The sequence below is a fragment of the Mustela erminea genome, chromosome 12 (genome assembly GCF_009829155.1).
Source record: "Mustela erminea isolate mMusErm1 chromosome 12, mMusErm1.Pri, whole genome shotgun sequence".
NCBI lineage: Eukaryota > Metazoa > Chordata > Mammalia > Carnivora > Mustelidae > Mustela > Mustela erminea.
Window position 1 is genome coordinate 3,330,018 of NC_045625.1, and position 27,214 is coordinate 3,357,231.

The window sequence follows — 27,214 nt, forward strand, 5'->3', positions numbered from 1 at the left end:
AGAAAAGAGAGCTGTCCTTCCAAGCTATAAAAAGCAAAGCAATCAGGAAGAACGTCACGGGCAGAGAGTAAACACAGCAGTCCCCACTGATAATCCGTCCTGTCCCTTATCAGAGGGAAGGAGGTTCCACTTGGACCACAGAGCCAGCTTGAACTAGTAACGTGTGGAAGGAACATAGTTTATAAAGATGTGACGCAGGTGAGCTCGCAACCAGAAGAAAACTTCCCCGAGAAAACCGGGTGAATGTAAAGTCTCTCAGGCCAGCAGCGTGGGGAGAAGGTTTTGAGGGAAGAAACCGTAATGGGACGAGCTGTTAAGCGGTTGTAACCGCAGGGAAGGGCTCCTTGCCAGCTGTGCATGGGCCGCATCACCCCTGGTCCACCTTAGTTCCTGTTGGATCTGGCTCTGCCCCACCTGCGGGCACTGCACTGGGGACTTTGGCCCAGTCTGTGTTGTTGACATTTAGGTGCGCTTTTGTTTCTCCTGGTCTGGACCACTGTTTCAGCCTCATGGTACCACGTGGTGGTTCTGAGACCCCAACCTCAGGCTGGAGCTCTGGGGGCCCTTGCCGGGCTGCCCAGGCCCGTGTCAGTGAGCAGCCCCCGCTGGTTCTCACGCAGCCTCTCCGTCGCACGTTCAGCCCTCTCAGACTCGGTGTGGGAGTGGGGACCCGCCTTCTGCCTTGGCCCCTGATGCATCGGAGGCCAGCACTCCCCCAGGGCCGGGGGAGCCCAACCAGGGGCTGGGCTGGCAGGGGAAACACAACATCATTTTGCTTCATTGGGAGCCAACGGTAGAAAATACAACACAGCTGATTTTTTAAAAAAGATTTTACTCATTTATCTGTCAGAGAGAAAGAGAGAGTGCGCGCGCGCACAAGCCGTGGGAGTGGCAGGCAGAGCAGGCAGAGGGAGAAGCAGGTTCCCCGCCAAGCATGGAGTCCCATGAGGAGCTCACTCCCAGGACCATGGAATCATGACCTGAGCCGAGGGCAGTGGCTAAACCGACTGAGCGCCCCGGGCGTCCCAACACAGCTGATTTTTAAAAATATTATTAGGAAGGGGTGCCTGGGTAGCTGCGTGGATCGGTTGGTGAAGCGTCTGCCTGTGGCTCAGGTGATGGTCTCAGGCTCCTGGGGCGAGTCCCTTCGTGGGGTGCCACACTCTGCTCAGCAGGGAGCCTGCTTCTCCCTCTGCCTCTGCCCCTCCCCCACCTGTGCTCTCTCTAATATACAATCTTTAAAAAATTAATAAAAATTGTTAGGATGGAATTCATATAACAGAAAACCGAACGTTTTAAAGCACCTGACTCCGTGGCTTCGAGCGCGTTGACGCTGTCGCGTGGCTGCCACCCTTCTCTTGCTGCAGGACGTTCTTGTGACCTCCAGAAAGACCCCGAGCCCATTAAGCAGCCCCTCCCCCTCCCTCCTCCCTCCCACCCCAGCACCCACCAGCCTGCGCTCCTCCCCACGAGTGACCGCCTCCGGACGCGTCACCGAAGTGGGACTACAGAATGCGGACCTTCCGTCTCATTTCTCTCACCGAGCCCGGTTTTTTGCGATTCCTTCCCTGTAGCAGGACTTCATTCCTTTTTATGGCTGAATCATATTCCATTGTGTGGACAGACGGCGTCTCATTTGTTTGTTGATGGGCTTTTGGGCTGTTTCTACCCGTCAGCCCCTGAGAACCTGCTGCTGTGAACGTGTGTGCAGAGCGTCCATAATATAGGCACCTTAGCCCTGAGAGCGCGGGGAGCCCCCCAGCTGGGCCCTTCGGTAATCGGAGATAGGGGGCTATTTCCACCTCTGTGCCAGCTGGGCAGCTAGCCATGGGCATCTAGCTGAAAAGTCTGGTTTTTGTCATGGGACTGACCTAGCTGCCTCTCTCTGCCAGGTCTGGGCAAACCGGAAACCTGCTGAGGTTCCTCCCACCCAGAAGGGAGCTGGGACTTTGTTCCTCGGGTTGGTCTGGATCTGAGCCTAAGGTCTGAGCTGCGCTTAGCTTCTGCCTAGGAGCTCTCCACCTCCGACCCCAGCCTCCGCCTCCAGGGCACCTGGCCCGTGGGTCCTCAGAGGAGCCATGGACCCCAGAGGTGAGGGGGGAGGAACCAGGCCTCCAGCATGGGGTGAAGGCTGCCTCCATGGGCCTCTGACCATCTTCTCAGCGGCAAGGATCTGGAGTCCAGACCTGGCCTTGGTGGGGACAGCTGGCCGCAGTGGGAGCAGGGAGGGTCTGGGAGCTACATTTGCTTCTGTGCCTGGGAGTGGCTGTGCCCTTGGGCAGGGGTGACGGTGGTGCCCAGGGAAGTATCACAGACAGTGTGGCAAGAGCAGTGTTGGGGTTGGAGGCAGACCCTTGGGGGAAATGTGTTGATTTGACATGCAAAGCTCCCCGCCCAGGAGTCCTGCCCAGCCCTCCCCTGGGCTCTCCTTTCTGTATTTGTCAGAGTCCTAGGGGTGAAGCAGGTAGCCGGGAGGGTACCTCCTCCTGCGGTGAAGCCTGCCCGTGAGAGAGGGGGCCCAGAGTCCCTCCCAAGAGTTCAGATCGCAGACAGAGCCAGGGCTTGGAGTGGGGATGCGGGGGCACCTGCTGGGTGGGGTTGGGGTGGGGTGGGGGGAAGGAGGCCGGGAGAGGGGAATGAGGAAGTAGGCTGAGGGAACAGGAGTCTCCTGCAGGTACGGGCAGGCTCCCGATGTCAGATACCTGGCCAGGAACTGGCCCAAGGTCACCTCGTGAGGCTGTCCTCTAAGGACAGAGGGGAGGGAAGGAAGGAACATTGGAGGGGAGGGGACTGGAGAGCCAGGAGGAAGGCCCCTTCTGGCCCGGACCCCTCCCCTTCCAAACTGGCCAGGATGGTGAGGTCTGCTGCCCTTTCCCGACGGTGGCCTTTGCCTCTCTGGCTGAGGTAGGGAGGCTTCTCTCTGGCTCTCGGCCCTCTGTCCCTGCCTGGCCCTCTGTCCCGGCCACCTCTGCTGTTCCCCGGACTCAAGTCAGATCAACAGCTCTGGTTCCTTTCAGCAGGACCAGCAGGCCCTGGGGCCCAGCCCCTGCTGCCGTAGAAGGGGCAGCCCTGCTGGAGGGCTGGGCATCTGAAGTCCCCCACCCGATGGGAACAGTAGTGAGCCCCCTCAGGGACTCTTACGGCAGCACGGAGAGCGCCAGGTCCACCTGCTCAGAGCTCTGCCCGGGGCCACCCTGTTCCCAGCTGCCTCTCCTCAGTGACCAGGAGGGCAAGGGTCTGACCTTTGTTTGTGGGCATCTGTGAATGCCCAGGACCTGGCTCTGTATTCAGCCTCTCATCCGTGGCCCTTTGCAGGGGCCTGGCACACAGTGTGGTCTCAGTGAACCTTCCAGAACAGCCGTCCGAAGCCCAGCTTAATGGAAGTGACTGGGCCTTGTATAACCAGATCTCTCAGGTGCCTCCCACAGCTGGGGTCGAACCCCAGGCCCTGCAGTCACCCCTCCTTCGGCCCGAGGAGAGAGAGGACATCCTGGTGGCCTCTAGGAAGGCTCCCCACGCTCTGCTCAGCCCTCTCCCCTGAGAGCAGGAGGAAGAGGCTTTGGAGAGACATCCAGGGGGACAAGGACAGAGCCCTGGGGTCCTCCCTCTGTTCCCTCCAGCCTCCTGGGACAGGCTGGCTGGGTGGGTGCCCCCCCAGAGCCTGGGAGGAGGCGCAGAGTGGGATGGGGCTTCTCCGGCCCCTGCGGGAGTCACGGTGCAGCCGGGGCAGGACTGCACATGTCTTCCCAGAAGAGAAAACCAGAGACAAAAGCCACTGAATTTCCTGATATTTAGTCATCAGAATTCTTTTGTGGATAGGAGGCAGCCAGACGTGGCCAGGCGGGGGCTGGGCCTGGAGCCAGGCTCCCTGAAGATACCCTCTCCCGGGCTGGCTGGGGGGGACGTGCTGGGCCGTCACTGTTTACTTCCGTCCTCGCTCTAGAGTGTGTCTGCTCTTCATGACCAACGCAGAGACCTGGTGTGGGCGGTCGGTGGTGGGAAGGGCACATCCTAGAGCCGGCCGAATCCCATGGCCGGAAGGCATGAGCCCCTGGGCAGAATCCAAGGGCTTCCTGGTTCCCTGGAAGGTGGGGACCACAGCTCTGGGGACAGTCACACCCTGGTGGGGTCCACTAGGGGTAGGCGTTGGCTCTGATGCCGAGCTTCTCAAAGGAGACAAGGCTGGCAGCCTCCGACTTGCCGTCCCTCGCCCAGGGCTACCTCTCCTTAGAGCCTCACAGGAGGGGACTCTGGTCTGAAAGTCAGGACCTGGTGGGGCGCCCAGTTTATCCCCGATTGCTCAGACCTGACCTGGTCGAAGTGCTGCAGGCCACCCCCTGGGGCCCGGGGTTCCGGCTTCCAGTCCCTCTGGGGAGGGCCTCTGTTCCACCCCAACCCCCAGGTCCTTGGACACCAGGTACTTTCTGCTGCTGCGGTTTTGTCGGTCCCTTCCCTTGACCTTGCCCCCGCCCCTGCGCTCCTCCTGCCTCTCCTTGTGTTCTCCCCGTCTGGCTCGCTATACCCCAGCAGGTCAGCCGCCTCAGCGCTCCCTCCTTTCTTCCGGAGTGTGTGGGACGTGTGTGCCTTGCATCCGGGATCACAGGAGAGCCCCCTGAGTGTGGCCTACCTGACCAGTGAGCCGACGGGGCCTTCAGGTTCACCTGGGCCGGCCTGCTCTGTGTCAGAAGGGGCAGGCAGAAAGTCAGCTGGAAAGGGCCAGGACGCCCCGGACCCCGCTCTGAGCCATGGGCCGCTGGGCTGTTCCAGGTGTGGGCTGGAGGTGCCACCCACAGCCGTCTGTTGACCTCCGACTGTGGGCTGGCACTGTCCAGAGAGGGGACAAGAGAAGCGTGAGAGCCCACGGCACTGGTGCCCGGGGCAGGGTGGAGACCATGCAGGACCCCGGGGGCAAGTAGCAGAGAGCCGGCCGTGGGACTGCCGGATGGTGAGGTAATCCCGTGCTCCATCGTGGAGGGCTTGCCGCACTTTCTCCGCCGTTGGCCGCGCCCCAGCAGCTGCCCCTGCGCTCTGAAGGTGTGGCTGACTCGGTGCGCTGCTGCGCTGAGTTTGGGGTGGAAGGAAACAAGGTGGAAAGATGGCCCCGAGCTTTCCGTGGGTCCTGGTGCCCTGAAACAGGAAGCGCTCCCCACGGGGGGCAGGGGTGATGGGGACCCACAGGCCTGTTTGTCCGTGAAAGGGCTGAGGTGCCTTCTGTGGGGAACGCCCATGAATGCTTAGGTCTCCAAGTCTGAGGTCCGCAGACAGGTGGAGGCTGGGGAATGGCGGGCGGGGGACAGCAGCCCAGATGGGACAGATACTGCTCTGTTGCACGGTGGGGACAGAAGAAAGGCTGGGACCACGCACGGAGCCTCCAACAACTGTGCTCCCGTGGAGGAGGGGCAGAGGTGGCCGGACAGGTGTGTCCAGAGGGCAGACCAAGGGAGCAGCGTGCAATGGCGTTGATGAGTCGAGTTGGCCGGGGGCAGAGGGGAGAGTGCGGGGTTAGGACTGCAGGTGGCGCGGAACCAGCCAGAGACAGAGGAGTCCCCGTGGGGGTGGCTGGCGTGACAGGCTGGTTAGGGAGACTGGGAGGAGGGACGGAGGGCCTGGGGATGACGTTTCAAGCTGTCCTCTGCGGGGAGAGGGAGCACGGGGAGGGCCCCGGGAGGGAAGGTCAGGAGGAAAGCAAATGCTTCTCAGGCGTGTGGCTGGGCCATCCGGGCCCTGCTCTGATCACGGCTGGTCTCCCGGCCACCTGCTGGCACACACCTTACCTGGGCTGGCCGGCCGGTGCCCCGGGCACACCTGACGGGGGACACCTGGCCTCTCAGGACTGTCTCCGTTGTGTTGCTCTCACCGTGGGGAGCTGGAATGCCTTTAATGTGGGTGGTCGCCCCGTGGCACTTGCCCTTGAAAACAGCTCATGGGGCCCCTGGGTGGCTCCGCGGGTGGAACATGAGGCTCTTGATCCCAGGCTGTAGGTTCAAGCCCTACCTTAGGTGTAGACATGACTTAGAGGTAAAAATCTTAAAAATAAAACCCAATTCACCAGCTGCTGTTACTGATTAGATCATAGGAGCTGCTGTTGTGAAGGGTGTAGTGTTTTTGGGGTAGAGTTCGAAACTATTTTTGTTTTTTAATTTGTCCCCACGATTTTTTTTTTCCAAACTTGCTTCCAATTTTTATTTTCACTGGGTCATATTCATTTGTCTTCGTTTGGGACTGTTAAAAAAGATCCGGGGCCAAACTCAGACAGGGTCTCCCCCCCCACCCCCCGTAGCTAACTGCTGGCTACGCCGGTGCACACTCTGGGCTTTCCAGGTGAGCATGAATAACACCCAAGAGGCAGCGTGCTGGTGCTGCTCCTGCCGTTCTGGACTTGGCATTCTCCCCACCGCACCTGTGCCAAGGCCGCCCGCCCCTCCTTAGAGCCACCCGGCCTCGCCTCGGTGGCCGCCCGCTGGCGACTTCAGTCAGCCCCTCGCGAGGAACAGCGGCCGCTTCCCTGCTTCCGCTCTGCAAACAGCCGGGGCGAGCAGCAGTCGCTTCTCACGTGGGCAGGGGTCTCGGGAGTGTCGCGCCCCACAGGTGGGTTCGCCGGGTCCGCCGGGTCAGATGTGGAGTGAGTCTGGCTCTGGGCACACACGGCCAGGTGTCCCTCCCTGTGGAGACCGGCCCGGCCTCCTTCCGTGCCCTACCGCGGCGTCTCCAAGCCTCACCCTTCCTGGGTGACGGCACTGTAAGGAGGAAGACAAAATTGAATTTAAATCGCCCCTGAGGAGGGAGAGGCACCTGCCTGGCTCGGTGGGAGGAACTTGGGACTCTCGATCTTGGGGTCCTGTTGGGTGCAGAGCCTACTTAAAAAAAAAAATAAAGTCCCTAAAAGGAGCAGTACTAAGGAGTAAGATTTTGCTGGGTTAAGGTAAGCTTCGGGAGGCAGAAGTCATTCATGTCTAAGGGGGTTTTGTATCCTCAAGAACCAATGTTCTCCTCCTCAGGGGTGGCATCCCTATGCCCTGTTCCTGCCTGGAGAAGGCTAGAGCTACCCCCGGTGCAGGCAGGCCGTGATCCCAGGAGCCCCCAGAGAGCCCGGGACAGGGCTTTCATGTTGTCGCCTTTCAGTGGTGAGAGATGCTACCTCACTGTGGCTTTTTTTTTTTTTTTTTTTTTAGCCAGCTCCTGGATTAATTGACTTACAACAAACAACGCATAAAGTGTGCCGTTAGATAAATTTTAACATTTGCGTACATACGTGAAGTCATTATCCAAATCAAGATATAACCAGACCCCCAGACACTCCCTCCTGCCCTTTCGCAATCCATCCAACTCTGCCTCACCCCTGCCGTACCAAGGAACCGTCGGCTTTCCATCCCTGCACACTAGTTTCTATTTTCTAGAATCTGACGTAAAAGGAATTGGACAGTGACTATTCGTTTCATCCCCCCGTCTCTCGGCGTCCCTGTCTTGCGATCCCTCCGCGCGGAGGGGGGCGTATCCCCAGTCCCTTCCTTTGGCTGTCCTGTGGTCGCATCTCAAGGGGGTGATCAACTGGGTGACCCACTCCTCAGGTGATGGGCATCTGGGTGGTTTGCTGTTTGGGGCTTTGACCCATAAGGCTGCTGGTGGACACGTGCGTGCACATCTCTGCGTGGACACGGTTTTGTTTCTCCTGCAGTGACAGGGTTGTACCGTGGGAAATGACCAGCTGTTCTTCAAAGCAGCTGCACGGCGTGTGTCCCCACACAAGCATCTGAGAACTCGCTGGGCCACATCTTCGTCGGCGTTCTGTGTGGTCACTTTGTCTGATTCCAGGAGTTAGGTCGTTGGAAGTCACTGTGGTCTGCACATGCAGTGCCTCGTGCCTGCCGGCGCAGGATGCTCCCCGTGAAACCTGCTCAGGGCATCTGCATATCGTCTTCAGTGAAGCGCGTGGTCAGAACTTACGTACCCATGAGATGTGTACCGTAGAGGGGTGGAGTGTGTTTTCATGGAATTGAGTTTTGAGATAAACCTCATTTCCCCTATATGGGATTTGGCAATAGTTTTTTTCCTGGCCCAGCTTGGCTTTTTATTTTCTTAACTGTGTCACTCAAAGCACAGAGCTTGTTAATTTTCATCCAGGCCCACATATGCGTTTTTCTCTTATGGGTATTGCTTTGGGTATTATATTTTTCTTTTTTTGAAAGCTCATTTATTTATTTATTTATTTAAGTCATCTCCACACTCTTCGTGGGGCTCGAACCCAAGACCCCAAGATCTGGAGTCACACGCTCCACCGACAGAGCCAGCCGGCGCCCCTTGGTGTCACATTTTTAAAACCCTGGACTCATCCAAGGCCACGAAACCTACTCTTATTTGTGCGTACGTCTCTGAGATTCCCCACTGGGATACGTCCCTGGGTTTTCACATTTTCCTGCTCAGAGGAGACAGACACATCTGTCTTGGACCGAGTGGAATTCTTTGGTGACGGTTTCCAGGCTGCCCCCAGCTGTCCGTGGTCACAGTGTTTTATTTTTCAGCGCATGACCTGGGACCCCCGACACGTTAGTGCTCAAGGAGACTCTGGCTGCTGGGACCGGGGGCTTGGGTGCTGTGAGACCAACAGTAGGGGGCCGTGGAGGAGGAGGCTCCTCCGTGGTGGGTCTTGCCACACCCACTGCCCTCAGCTGAGATTTAACCAACGCATGCAGTGGCTACCCTCCGACGTGCGTCTTTCCGGCAGGGGTCTCGCTGCAGGGGGCTCTCTGGCCGGGGCGTTCTGCGTGGGACTCTGGCGAGAGCTCCCACCACGTCAGGGCTGGGAGAAGCCCGTGGGGTCTGGAAGGCCCTCGATGCTGCTGGGTTGGTGCACCCTGTCTGTCCGACCTCATGTGTCTTGTCATCAGTCAGTTAACGCTGCGTTCCCCCCACCCCCACTGTTTGGAGCATAAAGAGTGGCCCCGGGGCCCCTGGCTGGCTGTCAGTTGAGCCTCTGGCTTCAGCCCAGGTCATGGTCCCGGGGTTCTGGGATGGAGACGCACCGGGCTCCCTGCTCAGGGGACAGTCTGCTTCTCCCTCTGCCCCTCCCCCCAGCCCCTGTGCTCTTGCTTGTTCACTCTCCCTCTTTAGAATAAAGCATTAAGAGGGGACCCATTCCCTGGGGGCTTGTCAGCAAGGAGGGGCACCGGGGCAGGGGCTGGGGGGCTGCAGGGCAAAGCTCAGTGCCTCCAGGAGAGATGAGCCCCCCTTCCCTGGGAATCCCAAAGAGGAGGGCTTCCAGCTGGAGCCATCCTGAGCCCATCCCTGGCCAGTTTTGGCCTCAACAAAGTGACTGAGGTGACCCAGCCCCGAGTAACTGAGGCTTTCCCTCCACAGGCTCCTGGGGAAAGAGCGCCAACCTCTGGCTGTGCGGGCTCCTGCTCTTCGCCGCTCTCCTGGGCTTCTACAGGTAACGGGGATGGAGGGGGGCTGGGACCCCAATGGCAGCTGGGGATTTATTAATTTCTTTAAATAAATTTATTTGACACAGATCACAAGTAGGCAGAGAGGCAGGCAGAGAGAGAGGAGGAAGCAGGCTCCCCGCTGAGCAGAGAGCCCGATGCGGGACTCGATCCCAGGACCCTGAGATCATGACCTGAGCTGAAGGCAGAGGCTTAACCCACTGAGCCACCCAGGCGCCCCCAGGTGGGGATTTATGATGGCGTATTTGACTGTAGTTCCCGAAACCAGCGGGGGTTGGCCCACAGCAATGACCCCGCAGAAGGCGTGACCAGCACTGTCCTTCTCCTTTGGCAGAGAAGGAAGCTGAGGGGGCGTGGTGGGGCCCCAGCCTCAGGTCCCTCCACTCGGCGGGGCACCGGCTCGCAGCTGGCACCCTGCTCGGCTCCCCGATGACTTACGGGCTCGTGTAGGAGCCAGGGGTGTGGAGGGCTTCGACGGCCGAGCTGGAGAGCCTGTTAGAAACGCCCGTTTCTAACATCAGCGCACGGAACTCCCATGACGCTTGACGTACCTCTGTGGACGACGGACAAGACTTTCTTTTTAAAACCGCATTTTATTAGCTTAAAAGAAACAGTAAATTTTATGTTTTAAAGCAAACTTAGTAACTTGCATCCCCTTAGAAAAACAAGGATCTGGTGGATCCTTCTTCTGTTCACCGTCCTTACCCGCAAGGTGACACTGTCCCCGCCCCCATTTGCGGCGGATGCTGAACGTTGGCAGGTGGAGTTCAGACCACAAGCATGCGCTCGCGTTTCAGGCTTCGGCTTCAGAGCTCTACACGTCGTCACTGATGACTTCCGTAAAGAAATCGGTTACTGGGGCACCTGAGCGGCTCCAACGGTTATGGGTTCGACTCTTGGTTTTGGCTCAGGTCGTGACCTTGGGATCGTGAGATCGAGCCTCATGTCGAGATCCGCGCTCAGCAGGGGAGTCTGCTCGAGCATCTCTCCCTCTCCCTCTGCCCCTCCCCACAACGCCTATGTTCTCTCCAAAAAAGAAAAGAAAAGGAATCTATCTGTTCGAGGGAGCTTCCATCTGCCGGACCTTCATTCTGTGCGAGGCTCTGAGCAAAACGCTGATGGACGCTCTCGTGCCTTCTCTGGCAACCCAGAGGATGACATGCATCATTGTCCCCATTTTACTCCCGAGAAACCGAGGCCCCAGAGGTTCCGGTGACACCCAGGTTCCAAGGCGGAGAGTGGCCAGATCCCCGTGCTGAACAGCGTCAGGTCTGGCAGGGCGAGTGGACAGAGATAGGTTGTCATGTGAGCAATCTCCTGGCCGGGGTGGCAGACACCCCTTGACCTGCCAGAGCTGGAGACTTGCTGGGGCTTCCTAGAGCGAGTCTGGCCTAAGCAACAAGGGCAGCCGCTACGTGTGGAACAGAGACTGGGCTCGTGACATTCCAGGGGGTCTCTGCCCACTATGTGGGGGCTGCCCAGCTGCAGGGGGACCTCCTGAGCTGCCGTGCTGTCCTCCCGGGGGCCCTGGCCCCCACTCGGGGCTTGCCTGTGTCGTGCTGGGGTCACGGGGGCTGAGCTGGCTCCACGGCCTGTCTCGCAGGTGAGCCGGGTCCGCCTGGAGCTTCATGCAGCAGGAGAGGCGTGCCCTCGGGAAGCAGCCTGTCCCGCAGTTGGATTTGGAGCGCGTCCTCTCACTGCGAGAACCTGTTCTTCCCATAACATAAGGACCCCGGGGAGCGCAGAGAGCCCGTGGTGCCTCCCGGGTCATGCCTTTAAGAATTTGGAGCCCCGTGTCCCTGTGGCCTGCAGCTTCCTGCTGTGACCCAGCTCTGAACCCCTCACCCCCTCTGGCCTTGCTGTTCACAATGGATGTGACAGCCAGGTGCCCAGAACGGCGGCCCGATGGCTCTGGGTTGGGACCTGGGTCAGGGGTCCGGCCTCTATTCTTGACCTAGATGCGGGGTTCATTCGACTTAGTCGTCTAGCTCCCTCTCCCTCTGCATTGTTCCGTGTTTACATTTCATTTTATCTTCTTTTCCCCTCATTTTGACATACCCTGCATTGCCTTGTTAATTTTTTTAGACTGGTAAAAGTTTAGAAACCAAAAGATTCATCTGATTATTTCCTTCTGGATATAAATAACATACTTTAGGGCACTTTTCAAGAGCTCACAATAAGAGCTCTTTCTTCAAATGAAGACTTACATTTTTAAAAGATGACCTCAATATGCAAAGAGTGATTTTAAAATCTTTCGACGTCTTTTTTTTTTTTTTTTTTTTTTTTTAATTCACGCGAACCAGGATAAATCCTAGGACAGAATTCTTCGACGGGAAAATTACCATCTAATTTGGCAACAGGAAGAAAGTCTCACACTGACAGAGCCTCAGACGGAGCCAGGTCTCCTTTCTGACTCCCCAGGGGTCTGCCCCCAGGCTCCTGGGGGGGGTCGTGACCTCTTCCGTCTGGTCTGTGCCCATCGGAGCCCCCCTTCCTCTGCAGTTCCGCTGGAGCGCGGTGTCACCAGGGGACGTAGTTCCTGCAGGGGGTCCGGTCGGGGAGGGGGCATGACGGGAATTCTGTTTTGCCCGCTTTGAGTTTGAGGAGACTGCGGACCTCCAGCGAGCGGTCTGTCCGCACCGGTGGGTGCTGCTGTCCGAAAGCAGATGAGGTCACGAGGTGGGCAAGGCCGCGGGGGATAGATACCCCCTGTTCTCCCCGTGCGGTGTCTTCAGCGGCCATCATCAGCTCAGCTGCCTCTGAGCGGTCACCCCTGTCTTGCTCACATGTTCTCTCCCTCCACACCTGTGGGGCTCCAGCCTGGGTACCTGGGACCCCAAGGCGGTTCAGGCCCTGTCCCTGCCCCCCAGGCGGCCATGTGGAGGGGCCGAGGTTAGGCCCTCGCACCTTAACCCAAATCCCACCCACAGTGCAGGGGGAGGCCCCTTCACAGGGACGCACAGAAACTTCTTGGAGGAGGGACCAGCTGTGCTTGGGTGGGGGAAGCCAGGGCAGGGGAGGGGAGGGCAGGAGAGCGAGTCACGCCAAGACTGGGGTTACGAGCGCTACATGGCACACCCCCGCTGCATCCCCAGATTTCCTCCCTGCCCTGTCGCTCAGCTGGTGAGCCACGGAGCTGGTGACCTGCCCTTGGGCTTCCGCTCTCTATGTGACAGCGTTGTTAGAAAACGGAGGAGGCGGGGCTCGAGTTCAGAGCACCTGCAGAGCCCCAGGGGCTGGTTCGCAAGAGAGGTTTCTACCCAGGCCCTCCTCACTGCTCAGGGCTGTGCGGGGCCTGGGGTCGCATCTAGGTGAATCTGATGCCGGGGTCCCCGTCCAAGCTATGGGTGACTGTGGTGATAGGATAGGGTTATAATGGCCCGGTCGCCTGGCAGGGGGCGGGGGAGGTCAGCAGGGCTCTGCTTGGGCCCCACGTCCATTCCCTCAGGAGCCAGAGGCCGAAAGGCTCAGAGTACGTGTGTGCAAGTCTCAGCCCGGTCTGCGCCCGGCCCGGAGAAGACTCAGCTTCTCGCCTTTGTTTGTCCGCCAGCAATGTTTTCAGGCTGATTCCCGGATGGGGCCAGAGAGGAGCATCTCAAAGGTAATGGCGGAGTCTTTGGAGTCAGGGTGGTTCCTTCTAGAAAGATCTAGAACCGAAGTAGAAATACACGTATGTATCAAACTCGAGGTAATTATAGCCAAAGAGGCCCTCGGTTCCCAGGGTGACTCCCAGCTGCTCCCTCCACCGTCTTCTCAAACCGTGACAAAGGACAGGGCGGGGCTCCGACCTCCGTGGGAGCGGACACGATCACGGAGTTGACTCGCGGCCCAGCCGATGCGCGGGAATCCAGGAGGGACGGCGCGTGCGCTGGTTCCGGCCTCCCTCCAGCTGTGTCCGTGGGGCCAACCGGGGATGGGGCACCCTCTGACCCCACAAGGGCCCAGGCAGGGGAGGCCCCGCTGTCCTCTCGGAGCTGATTTCTCCTGGCTGGTGCTCCCAGCCAGCAGCGCGAGAGAGCCAAGTCCCCACCCCAGCGCTCCCCCTCTGTCCGGGGAAGGCAGGATGGATGGACGGGGGCTCTTGGGGCCGAGCTGCCACGACGGCTCTCTGCAGCAGGCCCCCCGAGGGAGAGCCGCCGCTGAGGGATGGCCCCTCTCCACTTGCCGAGACGGGCCTCCCTCGGCCTCACGGGGCTGGCTGGGGTCCGCAGGGATGGGGGCAGGGGTGTACTCCTCCCCTTCGCCCGGGGTGCCCCCCCTTAAGGAACGGTGTTGGTGGTCGCTGCTGTTCGTGAACTGACGCCTTTCCTCTCTGCAGCCAGGATGACCACCCTGCGGTCCCACAGCCGAAGCCATCCAGGTGAGGGGCGGGGAGCTGGGCTCCCAGGGTCGGGAGGTCCTGGGGGTTGTTGCCAGGTTCCTGGGGATTCCAGGGGCCCCCCGGGCACCCCAGCTTCTACCCTCTGGTCTCCGCACCTCCTCCCTGCAGGAAGGGGCTCTCCCTGGGCTGCTGTCCCACTCCGGTGGGAAGGCCCCTTGGGCGGAGCTGCGCCCCAGCTCCCAGACAAGGCCAGCGTGTCCAGGGTCCCTCTGTCCTGTGGCGGACGCCTACTCTTCTCGCCTGGCCACACAGCCTAAGCTTTGCCTCACACGGGAGCTTTCCTCTGCAGGGGCCACGCGTGGGGGCCCCTGCAGGAGTCCTGCCCGTCTGGCTCGGCAGCGTTTCTCCCGGGACCTGGCCCTGGGCTCTGAGTATTGTTTTCTTCCCTCAGCGAAAGTGACTGCCACCGGGACACCAGCAGAGTCCCTGAGGTACCCAGGTAGGGGGACACTTCTTTCAGCTGTTTCTGGGTCTCTTTCCAAGTAAGGGAGCAGGAGCCTCTCTCCCCTCCGTCGCCCGTCTGCCCCTCCCAAGGCTGGTTCACAGGGAAGGAAGGACAGGGGACCCGGGCAGAGCAGGAGAATGAGGGTCAAAGCAAAACAGGGGGAGACGTTCCATGGTGGGAGTCACGGGAGTCTCTTCTTGACCTCAGGCCTTGTGGCCGCCCCAGCTCAGGTGTGGCACTTGTGGGGGACTCAGCTCAGGGGAAAACTGGAGGCTGTGGTCATCGGGGTCTGGGGGACCAAGGAGGCTGCCAGTGGGTGGGTGTTGGGTAGGGCGGTGAGGTAGATGCCAGCAGTGTAGGGATGGATGGGGTGGGCCGGGCCGGCCCTCATGCTCCCAGCCCGCAGGTAAGAGCAGGACCCGGGACTTCAGCCGCAATGAGGCGGACCCGTGTGAGAACTTAGAGCGCCCAGGGAGAGGAGGAGGTGCGGCGGTCTAGAACCTCAGCAGTCCTCACAGACCGTGAGGGGCGGCCCCTTCCTTTGCTGGGGCTTTAGCCTCATCCCTGTGTCCCTGGGAAGCCTGCAGCATCCTCATGGCTGGGTGGGCAGCGCCATGGGGGTCTGGGAGTGAACAGGGGCCGATGGAGGAGGGGAGGAAGGGGGGCCCGCAGGGGGTGGTGGGGGCCTGGGGCTGGATGCCGGCTGCCACCGAGCGGGCCAGCTGGACGGGGAGCCCGGCACCCTGCAGCTGCGGGCACAGACTGACGGGCTCCGCGCAGCGTCTCGGTGCGCCCGTCCCTTGTCCCTGACGTACATCTCCTCCGCAGGCTGGCTTACCCCAAGGCCCAGGTCCTCAAGCCCACGTAAGTGAGCGAGTCCCTGCCGTGGCCCGGCCCTCAGTTCCCTGTCACCGACGCCGCGGGCTCGCCGGTCCCTGGCTCCTCTCCGGGGCCGCGGCCTCCCCTGGCCTTTCCTTCCCTCCTCGCACTGTCTCACGGGGGCCGGGTTCATGGATCCTGGGTCCGGGGCCAGGGAAGGCACCTCTCGTCCTTGGTCCCAGGAGCCATGCGTGTCCTCTTATTTCTTCATGGGGACAGGGGACAGGGGCCTGGGCAGGCTGGGCCCTGAGGTCTTTCCGAGGCTGCCGGTGTCACAGGGACCACAGTTCCGGGCCAGTCCCCACAGCCAGGCCTCCGGAGCCGGCGCCCACGCCCCCTGCTTGCTCTGCCCAAGACAGCGCGGCAGCCCGTCGCGGGGGCCTCAGACAGGAAGGTCACCCAGAGGCCTCCCTGGTCAGCCCTCGCCATACAAGCAGGGAAACTGAGGCTCAGAGAGGTGAAGGTACGTGCTGAGGCCCCGCAGCTGGGGAGAGGCAGGCGGGATCCAGCCCCGCTGCGGTTCCTCCCTGCCGGGAGAGCTGGAGACGCACGCTGCCCTTCTGGAAGCGGCACCCGCCTCTCCCGGACATTCTGGAGCCACCAGCCCCGTGAGGCCACGAGCACGTGACACGTGACCGCTCTGGAGAGAGATGGGCTGTGGGGGGAACATGCTGGGTTTGAAGCACTCGGCACCCCCAGATTTAAAACCTCCTCCAGGATGTAAACTCTGCCGTCTGCTGGGGAAGGGGCTTAGTTCTTGCCTCACGGAGATGCAGCTCCTCCCCAGAATCAGGGCGGCAGCCTCCCAGCAGGAGTGTCCCGTGGGACCCGGCCCCCGGTGGGTGCACAGGACACACTCCAAGCAAGGGCAGTGAGGGGCGGGAGTGTCATGGCTCAGGGCTGCAGGTTGGGGTCCTGTTGCTTCTCGTTCTGCTGCTCCCACACGGTGACCCTCTGGACAAACCCTGCCCTTCCGCCGCGCTTGTCCACGCCCGGCTCTAACCCGTGCGGCTCTCTTCCCCCAGGAGGGCGGACGTGCTGGTCATGACCCCCTGGTTTGCTCCCATCGTCTGGGACGGGGTCTTCGACTCTACCGTGCTGGATGCGCAGTTCAGAAACACCACCATCGGGCTGACCGTGTTCGCCATCAAAAAGTAAGGAAGGTCTGGGCAGCCGTGCTGAAGAGGGGCGCGTGTCACCAGGTGTCGCTCTTTTCCAGGATGAGATGCTCTTGGGGGGCAGGGAGGCAGGGGTGGCTTGGGGTGCAGGTGAACTCCGTGGGACTTGCAGGGGCCGCTAGGCACACCCCTGCTTGAATTAGCAGCCGCACACCCGAGAGTCCCCTGCCCCAGAGCTCAGAGCGCGGGCCTTTGAGGGTGAGTAGCCTCCACTGACTGCCCGCGGGGGCCAGCCGCCGGGCCGGGAGCCGAGCCCCCCCAGCCCCTCAGCAGCTGCTCTGTCGCCCCACCCCCATCCCAGACACGCCGCCTGAGGCTTCGTCTCCTAGTTGGCCTCAGAGGGTTTACGGGGGAGGGGGGGCGAGCTGGATCCGAGCCCTCCAGGCTGCAGGCAGGGCTTCGGGATGGCTGGTTTGCTCTGCAAACCGCCTCGTGTCTCACGAAGCACATCTTCACCCTCACGCGCCGCTGCTCGGGCGCCTTTGCCCTCGGACGCCAGGGGACGATCCTCGTTCCTTTGGTGGGCAGCCCGCTCCCCAGCCCGGGTGCCCTGCCCGGCTCGGGCTGCTTCGCAGAGGCCCTCGCGGCGCTGTGACAAACAACACCGCGGCACGAGACATCTAACTGTGCGGCCGAGTTGCAGGAAGTGTCCCGGGAGCGTGTGCACGTCCGGCCGCCGACACCCCGACGTTCTCTCCTCTCTCCCCTCACTCTCCCTAGTGTCATTGGCCTATAACGGACACGTCACTTCGAGCAGGTGCAGAGTGAACGAACGGCACGGTGATTTGACGGGCGTGGGCACAGCACGTTAGCTGCCGTCGCCGCTGCGTGTCTCGTTCCTAGAACTTACCCGCCTTCCGTCTGGAAGATTCTACGGTGCAGCCCCTCCACCACTTCCCAGTCCTGCTGTCCTGCCTCTGGTTAGCCGCTCGCCTGTTCTCTGTTGCCGTGGGTCAGGTTTTCTTAGGTTCCACGTGCGGGTGAGATCGTACGGTGTTCGTCCGTCTGTCTGACCCACGTCATAGAGCCTGGTGGCCTCAGGTTTCAAGCCTGTTGCTGCACATGGCAGGGCTGTTTTCTTTATCGTGGTGGAGTGACGCATGTCATGCGCACACGCCTTGTGTGTCCGGTCAGCTGCTGATGGGCACTTCGGTACTTTCCGTGTATTGGCTCTTGTAAACGATGACGCAGCACACGTGGGAGAGAAGTCATCGCTTGGAGATACGGCTTTGATCTTCTGTCCCGATCCCTGTCTCTGTCACCTACCTCTATGCCTCCAGAAGTGGGATTGTTGGATCCTCGGGCAGTTCTTTTTTTTTTTTTTTTTAAAGATTTTATTTGGGGTGCCTGGGTGGCTCAGTGGGTTAAGCCTTCAGCTCAGGTCATGATCCCGGGGTCCTGGGATCAAACCTGCTTCCTCCTCTCTCTATCTGTCTCTCTGCCTACTTGTGATCTCCATCTGTCAAATAAATAAATAAAATCTTTTTAAAAAAAGATTTTATTTATTTGAGAGAGACAAAGATTGTGAGCAGAGGAGAGTCAGAGCTAACGAGAAACCCAAGCAGGATCCTGGCTCAGCACAGGGCCCGACGGACACCCCGATGCGGGCTCAGTCTCACCACCCTGAGAGCAGGACCTGAGCCCAAACCAAGAGTCCAACTCGGAACCAACTGAGCCCCCGGACGCCCCAGGGCCCTTCTCTCTGTAACTGTGGAGGAGCTTCCCTACTGCCTCCCACGGTGGCCACACAGGTTTGCCTTCCCTCCCAACGGAGCACGCGGGTTCCCTTTCTCCCACGTGCTCACCAACACGTGTTATCTCCTGTCTTGCAGACACTCGCCTTTCAACAGGTGTGAGGTGACATCTTGTTGTGGTTTTGAACAGGATTTCTCTGGGGAGGAGTGACGTTGAGCATTTTCAGGGACCTCATGGACATTTGAACATTTTCTTTGGTCTGATTTCAACTTCTTGAGTTTGCTAACATCTGTTTCGTGGCCCAACATATGGTCTACCCAGAAAGTGTCCCATGTGCCCTTGAGAAGAACGTGTGTTCTGCTGCTGTTGGATAGAACATTCTGTGTGTGTGCGGGAGATCCGCTGGGTCTGCAGCATTGTTCAAAGACGCTGTTTCCTCACCGCGTCTCTGTCTGGATGATCTGTCCGTGCTTGGGAGTGGGGTTACTAAAGTCCCCAATCAATACGGTATTGCTGCTTATTTCTCTTCTAGTTTTGTGAGTATTTACCTTATGGGTTTGGGTGCGCCCATGTCGGGTGCGTAAGAGTTTACAGTTGTCGGGATGCCTGGGTGGCTCAGTTGGTTGAGTGGCTGCCTTCGGCTCAGGTCATGATCCCGGCGTCCTGAGATCGAGTCCCACGTTGGGCTCCTTGCTTGGCGGGGAGCCTGCTTCTCCCTCTGCCTCTGCCTGCCACTCTGTCTGCCTGTGCTTGCTCTCACTTCTCTCTCTATGACAAATAAATAAATAAAGTCTTTAAAAAAAAAAAAAAAAGAGTTTACAGTTGTCATTTCTCCGTCCGGGATCGAGCACTTATCATCATATCATAACATTCTTTGTCTTGTTTGATCATTTTTAGTTCGAAGCCCACTTTGATGTCAGGATAGCTACCCCCCGTTTTGGAGACACTGTTGGCTTGAAATAGCTTTTTTGGGTTTTTTTTGCTCTTGCTCTGTGTGTCTAAAGCTAGAGTGAGTCTCTTCCAGGCAGAATATCGTTGGATCTTTGGGGAAAAAAAAAAAAATATATATATATATATATATCTCCATTTACCACTCAGTGTCTCTTGATTGCAGAATCCTTTTACATTTAAAAACGTCTAAAGTAATCATCGAGAGGGAAAGACTTAATTTCACTGGTTTGCTCACGGTTTTCTACCTGTGGACCTTTGTTGCTCGTTTCTCTTTAGATTTGACACCCTCACCATAATCTTTTGTGTGTCTGTTACCGGCTTTCCTGCTGTGGTTGTCGGGTTACATAAAATATCTTCTCCCAATAACCAGCTGATAACAACCTGACTTCCATAGGCTCCATAAACTCTGTTTTTCATCCTCTCTCCCTCGCGTGTTTAGTGATTGATGCTGCATTTGTGCATTTTTAAATATGGTGTTTCCGTGAAAAAATTATTGTGGTTACGATTCGTTTTTATGTGTTTTTTTTTTAAACTTTCAAGCTAGAGTTGCAAGTGACGTATGCACTGCCGTGACACTAGGGCGTCTTCCTTTGACTGACGCTTACCGTTACCAGTGAGTTGTCTACATGCACCAGTAGGCTCATAGGAAGTCACTGGAACCGGTTTCTTTCTGCTGGAAGAGTGGGATGCCCTGGGACATTTCTTGTAAGGCGTGGCTGGGGCTGACGGACCCCCTCAGCTTTTTTTGGGAAAGGCTTTATCTCTCTGCTTCTGAAAAGCAGCTTTGCTGGGGTAGGATTCTTTCAATATTTTTACTTTTGTTTTTGTTTTTTGGAGAAGGAGAGAGCATGGGAGTGGGAAGGGGGGGCAGAGGGAGAAAATCTTAAGCAGGCTCCTGACCAGGGGCTTGATCCCACAGCCCTGAGATCACGACCTGAGTTGAAATCAAGAGTCAGACACCCAACCGACTGAGCCACCCAGGTGCCCAGTATTCTGAATACGTCTTCTCCCTCTCTCCTGGCCTGCAGTGTTTTGTTGAGAAAGCTTCCCGTAGTCTTCAGAGAAGGGTTACCTTATACGTGGTGACTTGTTTTTCTCTGGCTACTTTGACATTTTTCTCCTTGTCTTTGACTTTTGAAGGTTTATTCATTTTTTTAGTAATGGCTATTCCCAATGTGGGGCTCGAACTCACGACCCCAAGATCAAGAGCCTCACGGCCTTCCCACTGAGCCAGCCAGGCGCCCTCCTTGTCTTTGACTTCTGGCAATTTAATTCTAATGTATCTCTCTCTAATTCCTTTCAGGTTCAGATTTTTTGGGGTCCTTTGAGCCTCATGAATCTGGATGTCCCTGGCTCATTTGGGAAGTTTTCAGCCATTATTGCTTTAAATGTATTTTCTGTCCCTTTCTCATTCTTTTCTCCTTTTGGGATTCCCATATTGCATACACTCTTTCTTTTCATGGTTTCCCATAAATCTGTAAGCTTTGCGAGGAACATTTTATTATGCTGGCATGATCGCTCATCTGCCCACCTGTCACCCTTCTGTCCACCTGTCAGTTCTTACTGCTTTTGATATACACGGAAGGTAAATCTGGGACATCAGCAGTGATCATCAACTAGAACTCGAGATGCGTTGATGGCTTTCCTTCTTTCCAGGTAAATTGTATATACAAAGGTTTGCTGAGTTTTGGCAAATGCATATAGTTGTGTAACCAGAATCCTTTCTACTCATACGCCATTCCCACCAGCCCTCATAAAGTTCCCTCGTGCCCCTTCCCAGCCAATGCCTCCCCCTCCTACCTCCCCCGCATGAGTGTTTTGACTTTTTCCCCCACTCTTTAAGATGGAATTGTAAAGTACATACTGTTCAGTGTTGTCTTTCCTCACTCAGAATCATCCCTTGGGGATTTACCGCTGTTTTGCATGAATCAGCAGCTCTGTTTTGTTGCGCAGCACTCCATCCATCATGTGGGTGTACTGTAGTTGGTTAACCTATTTTTCTTTTGCCCGACACCCCGTTTCCAGGTTTTGGACATTATGAATAAATATGGATAGTCGGACAGATCTTTTGTGGACGTACATTATAGTTTTCCTTGATCGAACATCCAGGAGTGGAATTGCTCAGTCCTAGGTCAAAATCACGTATAGTATTGTAAAGCATTCCCAATATTTTCGCATATTGGTTGTACTATTTTATATCCCCATCCACCATCTAGGGAGGTTCTGACCACTCTGCATGCGCCACAGAATTTTGTGATGTGAGTCGCCTGTAAACCTTTATACTTGGGTCTTTGTTCCGACATATGAGCCGATCTGTGGAGAGGAGTCCTGGAAGTGAATCTGGGGGAGAATGGGCACATTTAAAGCTTTGGTATATTGGTGGCTCTCAGTCAGTAGGGCGTCCACCTCTCGATTTTGGCTCGGGTCATGACCTAGCGTTGTGGGATCAAGCCCCACGTTGGGCTCTGTGCTCAGAGTCTGCTCCTCCCCACCCCCACGAACTCTTTCTCAATAAATAAATAAACCTTTAAAGTGTTGATATATTTTCTCGTATGCCCTCTGAAAGGATTATAAAAATTGGTATTTTCATTAGTGGCATACGAGAATACCTGCCTTCCCCTGCCCTCAACCACACAGCGAAGTAGCCACTTTCTCATCTGTTATAAAGGTCTTTCCTGCAAACTTACTGTATGTGGACTGTAGGGATAAGGCAGTTACCCACACAGGTCAAGGCCCTGTTTTCAAGGAGCTGTAGTCTAGTGGGAAAAGACAGAAGAACAAATAAAACACAAATACAAAATATGTTGCATGGTCATTTGGGTTCTAAGACAGGTCAGGCTGGGTCGGGGGTGGAGAGAGGTTTGTTTGCACATTTCTTTGTGGACTTATTTGCTCCTTTTTATTGAGTTCTGATTTCCACCTGGAAAAATGTACGGGTCAGGTGCACAGCCCACCGCGTTTTCCCGTTAGCTTGCACCTGTGCTGCTGCCAGCAGGAGGAGCTATGGGGCACGGACGGTTCCGGGCACCAGTCAGAGGGTGCAAGGTGCGGCGGGGGTGAGCACTGCAGGACAGCCGGAGGGAGCAGGAAGTGCCAGGGCTCAGAGAAGCAGGCCCGGCCTGTGCCAGGCGCAAGAGACGCCTGCCCCGATAGCAAGAGGGAGGCGAGTGCGGAAGGAGCCGAGGTCAGGGGCAGACCTTGTATGGTCTGGTAGACCACTGTAGGATCTTGATTCGCATTTTCTTTTTTAAGGAGAAGAAGCCATTGGTGGATCCTTAGTCGGGAGAGACTGGTCATTAGATGTTACCCATCCTTTGAATTTTTGCCAATCTCATGGATTAAGAAAATACCTTATGGTTGAGGCTACGTGTTCAATAGGAAGGGACCTGCGTGCCTCCTCTTACTCTACAGCTGACACTCGATTCGCATGGTTGTGCCGCCGTGGGCCGCCCACCTTCACAAGCATTTTCCTCTGGGAAGAATGAAGCTCTGTACCCTTACACTCTGGCTCCCTGTGTCCCCGCCTCCAGCCTCTGGCACCCGCCTCCTGCTGCCTGTTTCTATGAATCTGCCCATTCTAGATGCCCGTGCGAGTGCGATCAGGAAGCACCTGAACGGCGCCACCAGCTGATTTCACTGAGCAGGGTGCCCTCGAGGTGCGGCTGTGGTGCCATAAGCTGCTCACGCTCGCCTGTTCTTCGGTGGCTGTTTGGTCTGTGTGATGCCCACCGTCTCTTTCTGCGGTGCTGTCGTTGCTCTTAGGTACGTGGTCTTCCTGGAGCTGTTCCTGCAGACGGCGGAGAGGTACTTCATGGTGGGACACAGGGTCACCTACTACGTCTTCACCGACCGGCCAGCCGATGTGCCCAACGTGCCCCTCGCCGGAGGGAGGCAGCTGGTGGTCCTCAAGGTCCGGAACTACGCGCGCTGGCAGGAGGTGTCCATGCACCGCATGGAGATGATCAGCAATTTCTCGCAGCAGCGCTTCCTCCGCGAGGTGGACTACCTGGTGTGCATGGACGTGGACATGAAGTTCAGCGACCAGGTGGGCGTGGAGATCCTGTCTCCCCTCTTCGGCACCCTGCTCCCCAGCTTCTTCAGGGCGGCCCGCGAGTCCTTCACCTACGAGCGCCGGCCGCAGTCCCAGGCCTACATTCCCAGAGACGAGGGTGACTTCTACTACGCAGGAGGCTTTTTTGGGGGGTCAGTGGCCGAGGTTCTCCGGCTGACCTCGGCCTGTCACCAGGCGATGGTGGTCGATCAGGCCAATGGGATTGAGGCCGTGTGGCATGACGAGAGCCACCTGAACAGGTACCTTCTCTACCACAAGCCCACCAAGGTGCTGTCCCCGGAGTACCTGTGGGACGAACAGATGCTGCAGAGGCCGCCTTTCCTCAAGAGACTGCGCTACGTGGCGGTGCCCAAGAATCACGCCGAAATCCGGCACTGAGGAGCCCGGGGCCCGGGATGTCTCCCGACAAGGCGGCCGCCTTAGCAGGGCTTCCCCTGGGAAGGCACCGGGGATGTGGTGCTGTCCTGAGCGCCTGGGTCTCGGAGTCCTTTTCCCCGGGAGGCTCCCCCTTCCTCCTCAGTATAAACCGGGCTGTCCTTCAAGGTGCCTGCAAGGTCGCCCTCCCCGGGAAGCCTTCTTTGATCGACTCTTCCTCCTACCACTGAGATGCGCGGCTCCTCGCTGCGTCTCTGTGAAGCCCAGAGCGTCTCCTCCTGGCCGAGCCCTGCCCTTCTGCCTCCATTTCCCATTGGTCTTGGTCCTCACAATGTGGGCTCCTGAGGGCAGAGGTGAGGATCTCTTCTTTGTACACGCCAATACCCACACAGTGCCTGATGCCCAGAGACTCTCGAAACATGACCCCTCAAAGCCTGGTGGACCCTGTTCCCAGACAATGGGTGAGGCCCAGCCTGAAAGCACGCTTCTGGGTTTGGTTTGTGTGTATCGGTAGCTGGTGGCTTTGGGTTGTTTTTCTGTTTCTTACGGATTTGTGGGAGTTTGTTATTGCTTAAGGTGTTAGTACTTTTCTCAGACACGAGCTAAGAATCTCTTCTTCTGGTTTTTATGTTGCTACTACAACTCTTTTAACATGGATGAATTTAAGAACTCCTTTCCTGCTTCAAAATCATGAAGATAGTGTCTTCTGTTAGAAGATAGTGTCCAGAAGTTTTATGTTTTTGCCTCACACTTAGGTCTTTAATCTACTGACACTGACTTGTGTGTGCTTTTAATGTCAGGATTTGATTTAATTTTCCTGTCTCTGGATAACCATCATCTGAGCACCACTGATTGAAAACCTATTTGGAAACTTATGGGAAAGGTCTTTTCCCTGACTTGCAATATCATCGGCCTCCAAGTGTCGTCTGTCCCCATGGGCCTGGGTCTGTCTGTGGGTCTGGGCTTGTGGCCATAACCCCCCTCTTAGTTCCTGGAGGCCCGTAGTCCAGCCTCCGTCCGGGCCGCACGCCCTCCCGCCTGTTTCCTCACAAGTACTTTGATGGCTCTCGGCTGTTGCATTTCCATGTCACTTTTAAATCTTTTGTCAAATTGCAGAAAGGAGCCTGCTGGAGTTTTTATTTATTTAATTTATTTATGTTTTTGAGAGAGAAAGAGAGAGAGAGAGAGAGAGAGAGAGCATGCAAGTGAGAGGCGGGGGTGGGTCAGTGGGAGAGAATCTTAAACAGGCTTCATGCCCGGTGTGGAGGCCGGCTGGGAGCTCCATCTCACGACCCTGAAATTAGGACCTGAGCTGAAATAAAGAGTCAGACGCTTCACCGACTCCCTGGCTGGAGTTTTCAAAAGTATTGCGCCCAGCTGAGCAGCACTACCGCCGGCTGCTGGAGGTGGCCTCAGGAGCGCAGTCCGCGGGAAGGCTCACAAGCCAGGGCTGGGTCCTCCTGAGGCTAGAGGGAGACCGCCGCTTCCTTGCCCCCAGCGCCTGGCCCATGGGGCGGCTGCAGGTGCTTCCCCTGTGCTGGTGCACCTGCTCCCCCTCCGCCCCCATCTCTGCAGACCATCCTCCGTGTGTGCCCAGCCCCCCTTCTGAGCAGCTGAGAGTTCACAGAACACAACACACAGGATCCTTCTGTTGCAGGAATTCTCTGCCTTTAGTGCCCGCAGCTCTTGGTCCCGCAGCTTTTGAGAATGACGAGGCAGACCCGATGAAGAGTGGTGGACACCAAAGCAAAGTAGATTGAGCAAGCGTGTAAACCTCCCAGAGGCGGGGGCTCTGAGGGGGCTGCCCCTAGAGTTTCTAACTTTAGGGGGTTTTATGAGCTCTTTTGCAAAACTATCTTAAGCAGTCAGGGCTTGCTGAGTCCTGCCATTCGGGCTTTGGTCACATATCTGTCCCCCTGTTAGGTTAATGTCAATGTGTTGATGGTCCTTTTTTGCTGACATCTGGGGGCTTATGTCTTAACTGCCCCCTGCCTGTGATAGGGACAAATGCCTTGTGGTTAATTGCCTTAGTTCAGGATGTTTTGCCGAAGTCATTTCTGCAAAGGTATAAAGCAGAATGTTAGTTAGGTCCTGTCTAAGCCGTAAAATGGGATGTTAGCGCTGCTTGATCTTAGCCATTCCGACTCCATATTTTCTTGTTGTGGACTCTGGCCTGATGACCTACCTGTCCAGCTCCCTCCTAACACTTCCTTCAGAAATCACTTGATGAAGAAAGTAGTTCTCGAGATTGAAAAAAAACAATTGGAGCTTCCCCATTTCTTTCATCTTTGGTTCAGTTTCTCTCTCTCCCTCTTGTCCACTGTTCTCGCGGCTCGGAGCATGCTGCCCTGCACACCCCCTGGCCTCTGGTCCACACAGTTTGCACTCTTTGGTCTTCTGTGAAATGACGATTCGGGGACTAGCCCCCCAGGCCGTGTCCAGCCAGAGTCACCTGCAGACAGTGCTCCGCGGGGCTCCGTGGCTGGCCTGGGGCATCCCTGTTGCCTTCCTTACTTGAAGTGGAGTGTCACTGGGGACTCCGCGCAGGACACTCTGCCTGTGGTTGCTGCCTGGCACCCTCTCCTGTTACGCTGAGAACGTTTCCCTCTAGTCTTGCTTAATGAAAACTAGTTTTTCCCGCTAAATCAGGAGTGGATTTTGAGTTAGGTCAAATCTTTTTGTAGTCTACTGTGAGAATCATATAATTTCTCTCTTAATGTACATGACTTGTCAATGCAAAATCCTTATTTCTGGGCTTCATTCCCCTCACAGATCTGGAACTGGCCCTACTCGGTGGTGGTGCGTCACTCTGCCATTTTGGTTTCTTCTTCCTTCTGTCCGTAGTCACCCGGAGGACCCATCTAAGGGGGTCGTTTGGGGTCTTCTCAGCAGACTGTGCTATTGTGGTCCAGATGGTCTGGGAGACTGAATTCAGAACGTTATTTTCTATGCTCTGGGATATCTGAATCATCTCGAGGTTTGTTTTTGCTCAGAGAGCCCGCGGAGCCTACTGTCACCGATGGCGCTAACACTTGGTGGGCTCTTCTGGTTCCTTCTGTGGCACATGAGTTCCTTCTAGAGTCGCATTCCGGTGTTCTACTTCCTGAGTCAAGTGTGATCATTTACATTCTCTCGGAGGATTGTCTACCTCACACGTTGATTTTCAAATTTGTTGGCAAAAAGAACAGGATTTAAGCTTTACAGTAACGTTCAGTCTCTGCAATCTAAAATCATACTGTCTTATCGCTAGTGCGGTTTCTTTGTGCTTTCTTTCTCCACCTTTCTGATCTTTTTACGCGAGTTTCCAGGATTATCTGCTTTATTTTATTTGTTGAAAGAAGCCTCTACCCTGTTGTTGGTTGGTTCGTCCACACTGTCATTCCTTTCTAAATAGTCTGCTTTAATTCCTCTTTAACTCAGAATTATTTAAAAGAAATCTTAAAACTTCCAAGAGTCGGTTGTGATTCCTGTTGCAATCTTTTAGTTGTGTGTTTCTGGGTGTATAGTTTCATAGCAAGAATAGAGCAAGTGCATAATTTTAACTCTGGGGAGTGTGTTGAGCTTCTTTTATGGCTTACTGATGGATTGTTCGAAACGTTGTTGTGGGCATTTGCAAAGAATGTAGGCAAAATGGTACGAACACTCGGGAGAATGACTGGGCACTTTCTGGGCAAGTTCACACACACCTACCCTGGAAACCCTCAGTTCCACTCCCCGGTATTTGCCCAAGAGACCTGAAAACACATGTCCACACAAAGACTTGTATAGGAATGTTTCGATCAGCCTTCTTGATAAAGC

The 27,214-nt window shown here is 56.6% G+C and overlaps 1 protein-coding gene across 6 annotated transcripts; it reads left to right on the forward strand.

The window, feature by feature from the left end:
- The first annotated feature begins 113 nt into the window (after positions 1 to 113).
- Positions 114 to 24,753, forward strand: ABO (ABO, alpha 1-3-N-acetylgalactosaminyltransferase and alpha 1-3-galactosyltransferase). 6 transcript variants are annotated; one of them, XM_032307303.1, is made up of 9 exons: positions 114 to 198; positions 1,893 to 2,091; positions 9,355 to 9,427; positions 12,991 to 13,041; positions 13,759 to 13,800; positions 14,213 to 14,260; positions 15,095 to 15,130; positions 16,171 to 16,299; positions 22,732 to 24,753. In XM_032307303.1, the coding sequence occupies exons 2-9, from the start codon at positions 2,079 to 2,081 to the stop codon at positions 23,417 to 23,419; spliced, it is 1,080 nt and encodes a 359-aa protein (XP_032163194.1). In that variant the 5' UTR covers positions 114 to 198; positions 1,893 to 2,078; the 3' UTR covers positions 23,420 to 24,753. The 6 variants fall into 6 exon arrangements, with proteins under 6 accessions (XP_032163194.1, XP_032163195.1, XP_032163196.1 ...); XM_032307304.1 differs by lacking the exon at positions 1,893 to 2,091 and having other exon boundaries at positions 11,044 to 13,041; positions 13,763 to 13,800; XM_032307305.1 differs by lacking the exon at positions 114 to 198 and having other exon boundaries at positions 2,072 to 2,091; positions 11,044 to 13,041; positions 13,763 to 13,800.
- The last annotated feature ends 2,461 nt before the right edge of the window (positions 24,754 to 27,214 follow it).

What these genes read in the sequence shown, in the direction of transcription:
- ABO (XM_032307303.1), top strand. An exon ending in CCACAGCCGAAGCCATCCAG is followed by an intron (nt 13,801 to 14,212) that starts GTGAGGGGCGGG and finishes TTCTTCCCTCAG; the next exon opens with CGAAAGTGACTGCCACCGGG. An exon ending in ACCGTGTTCGCCATCAAAAA is followed by an intron (nt 16,300 to 22,731) that starts GTAAGGAAGGTC and finishes CGTTGCTCTTAG; the next exon opens with GTACGTGGTCTTCCTGGAGC.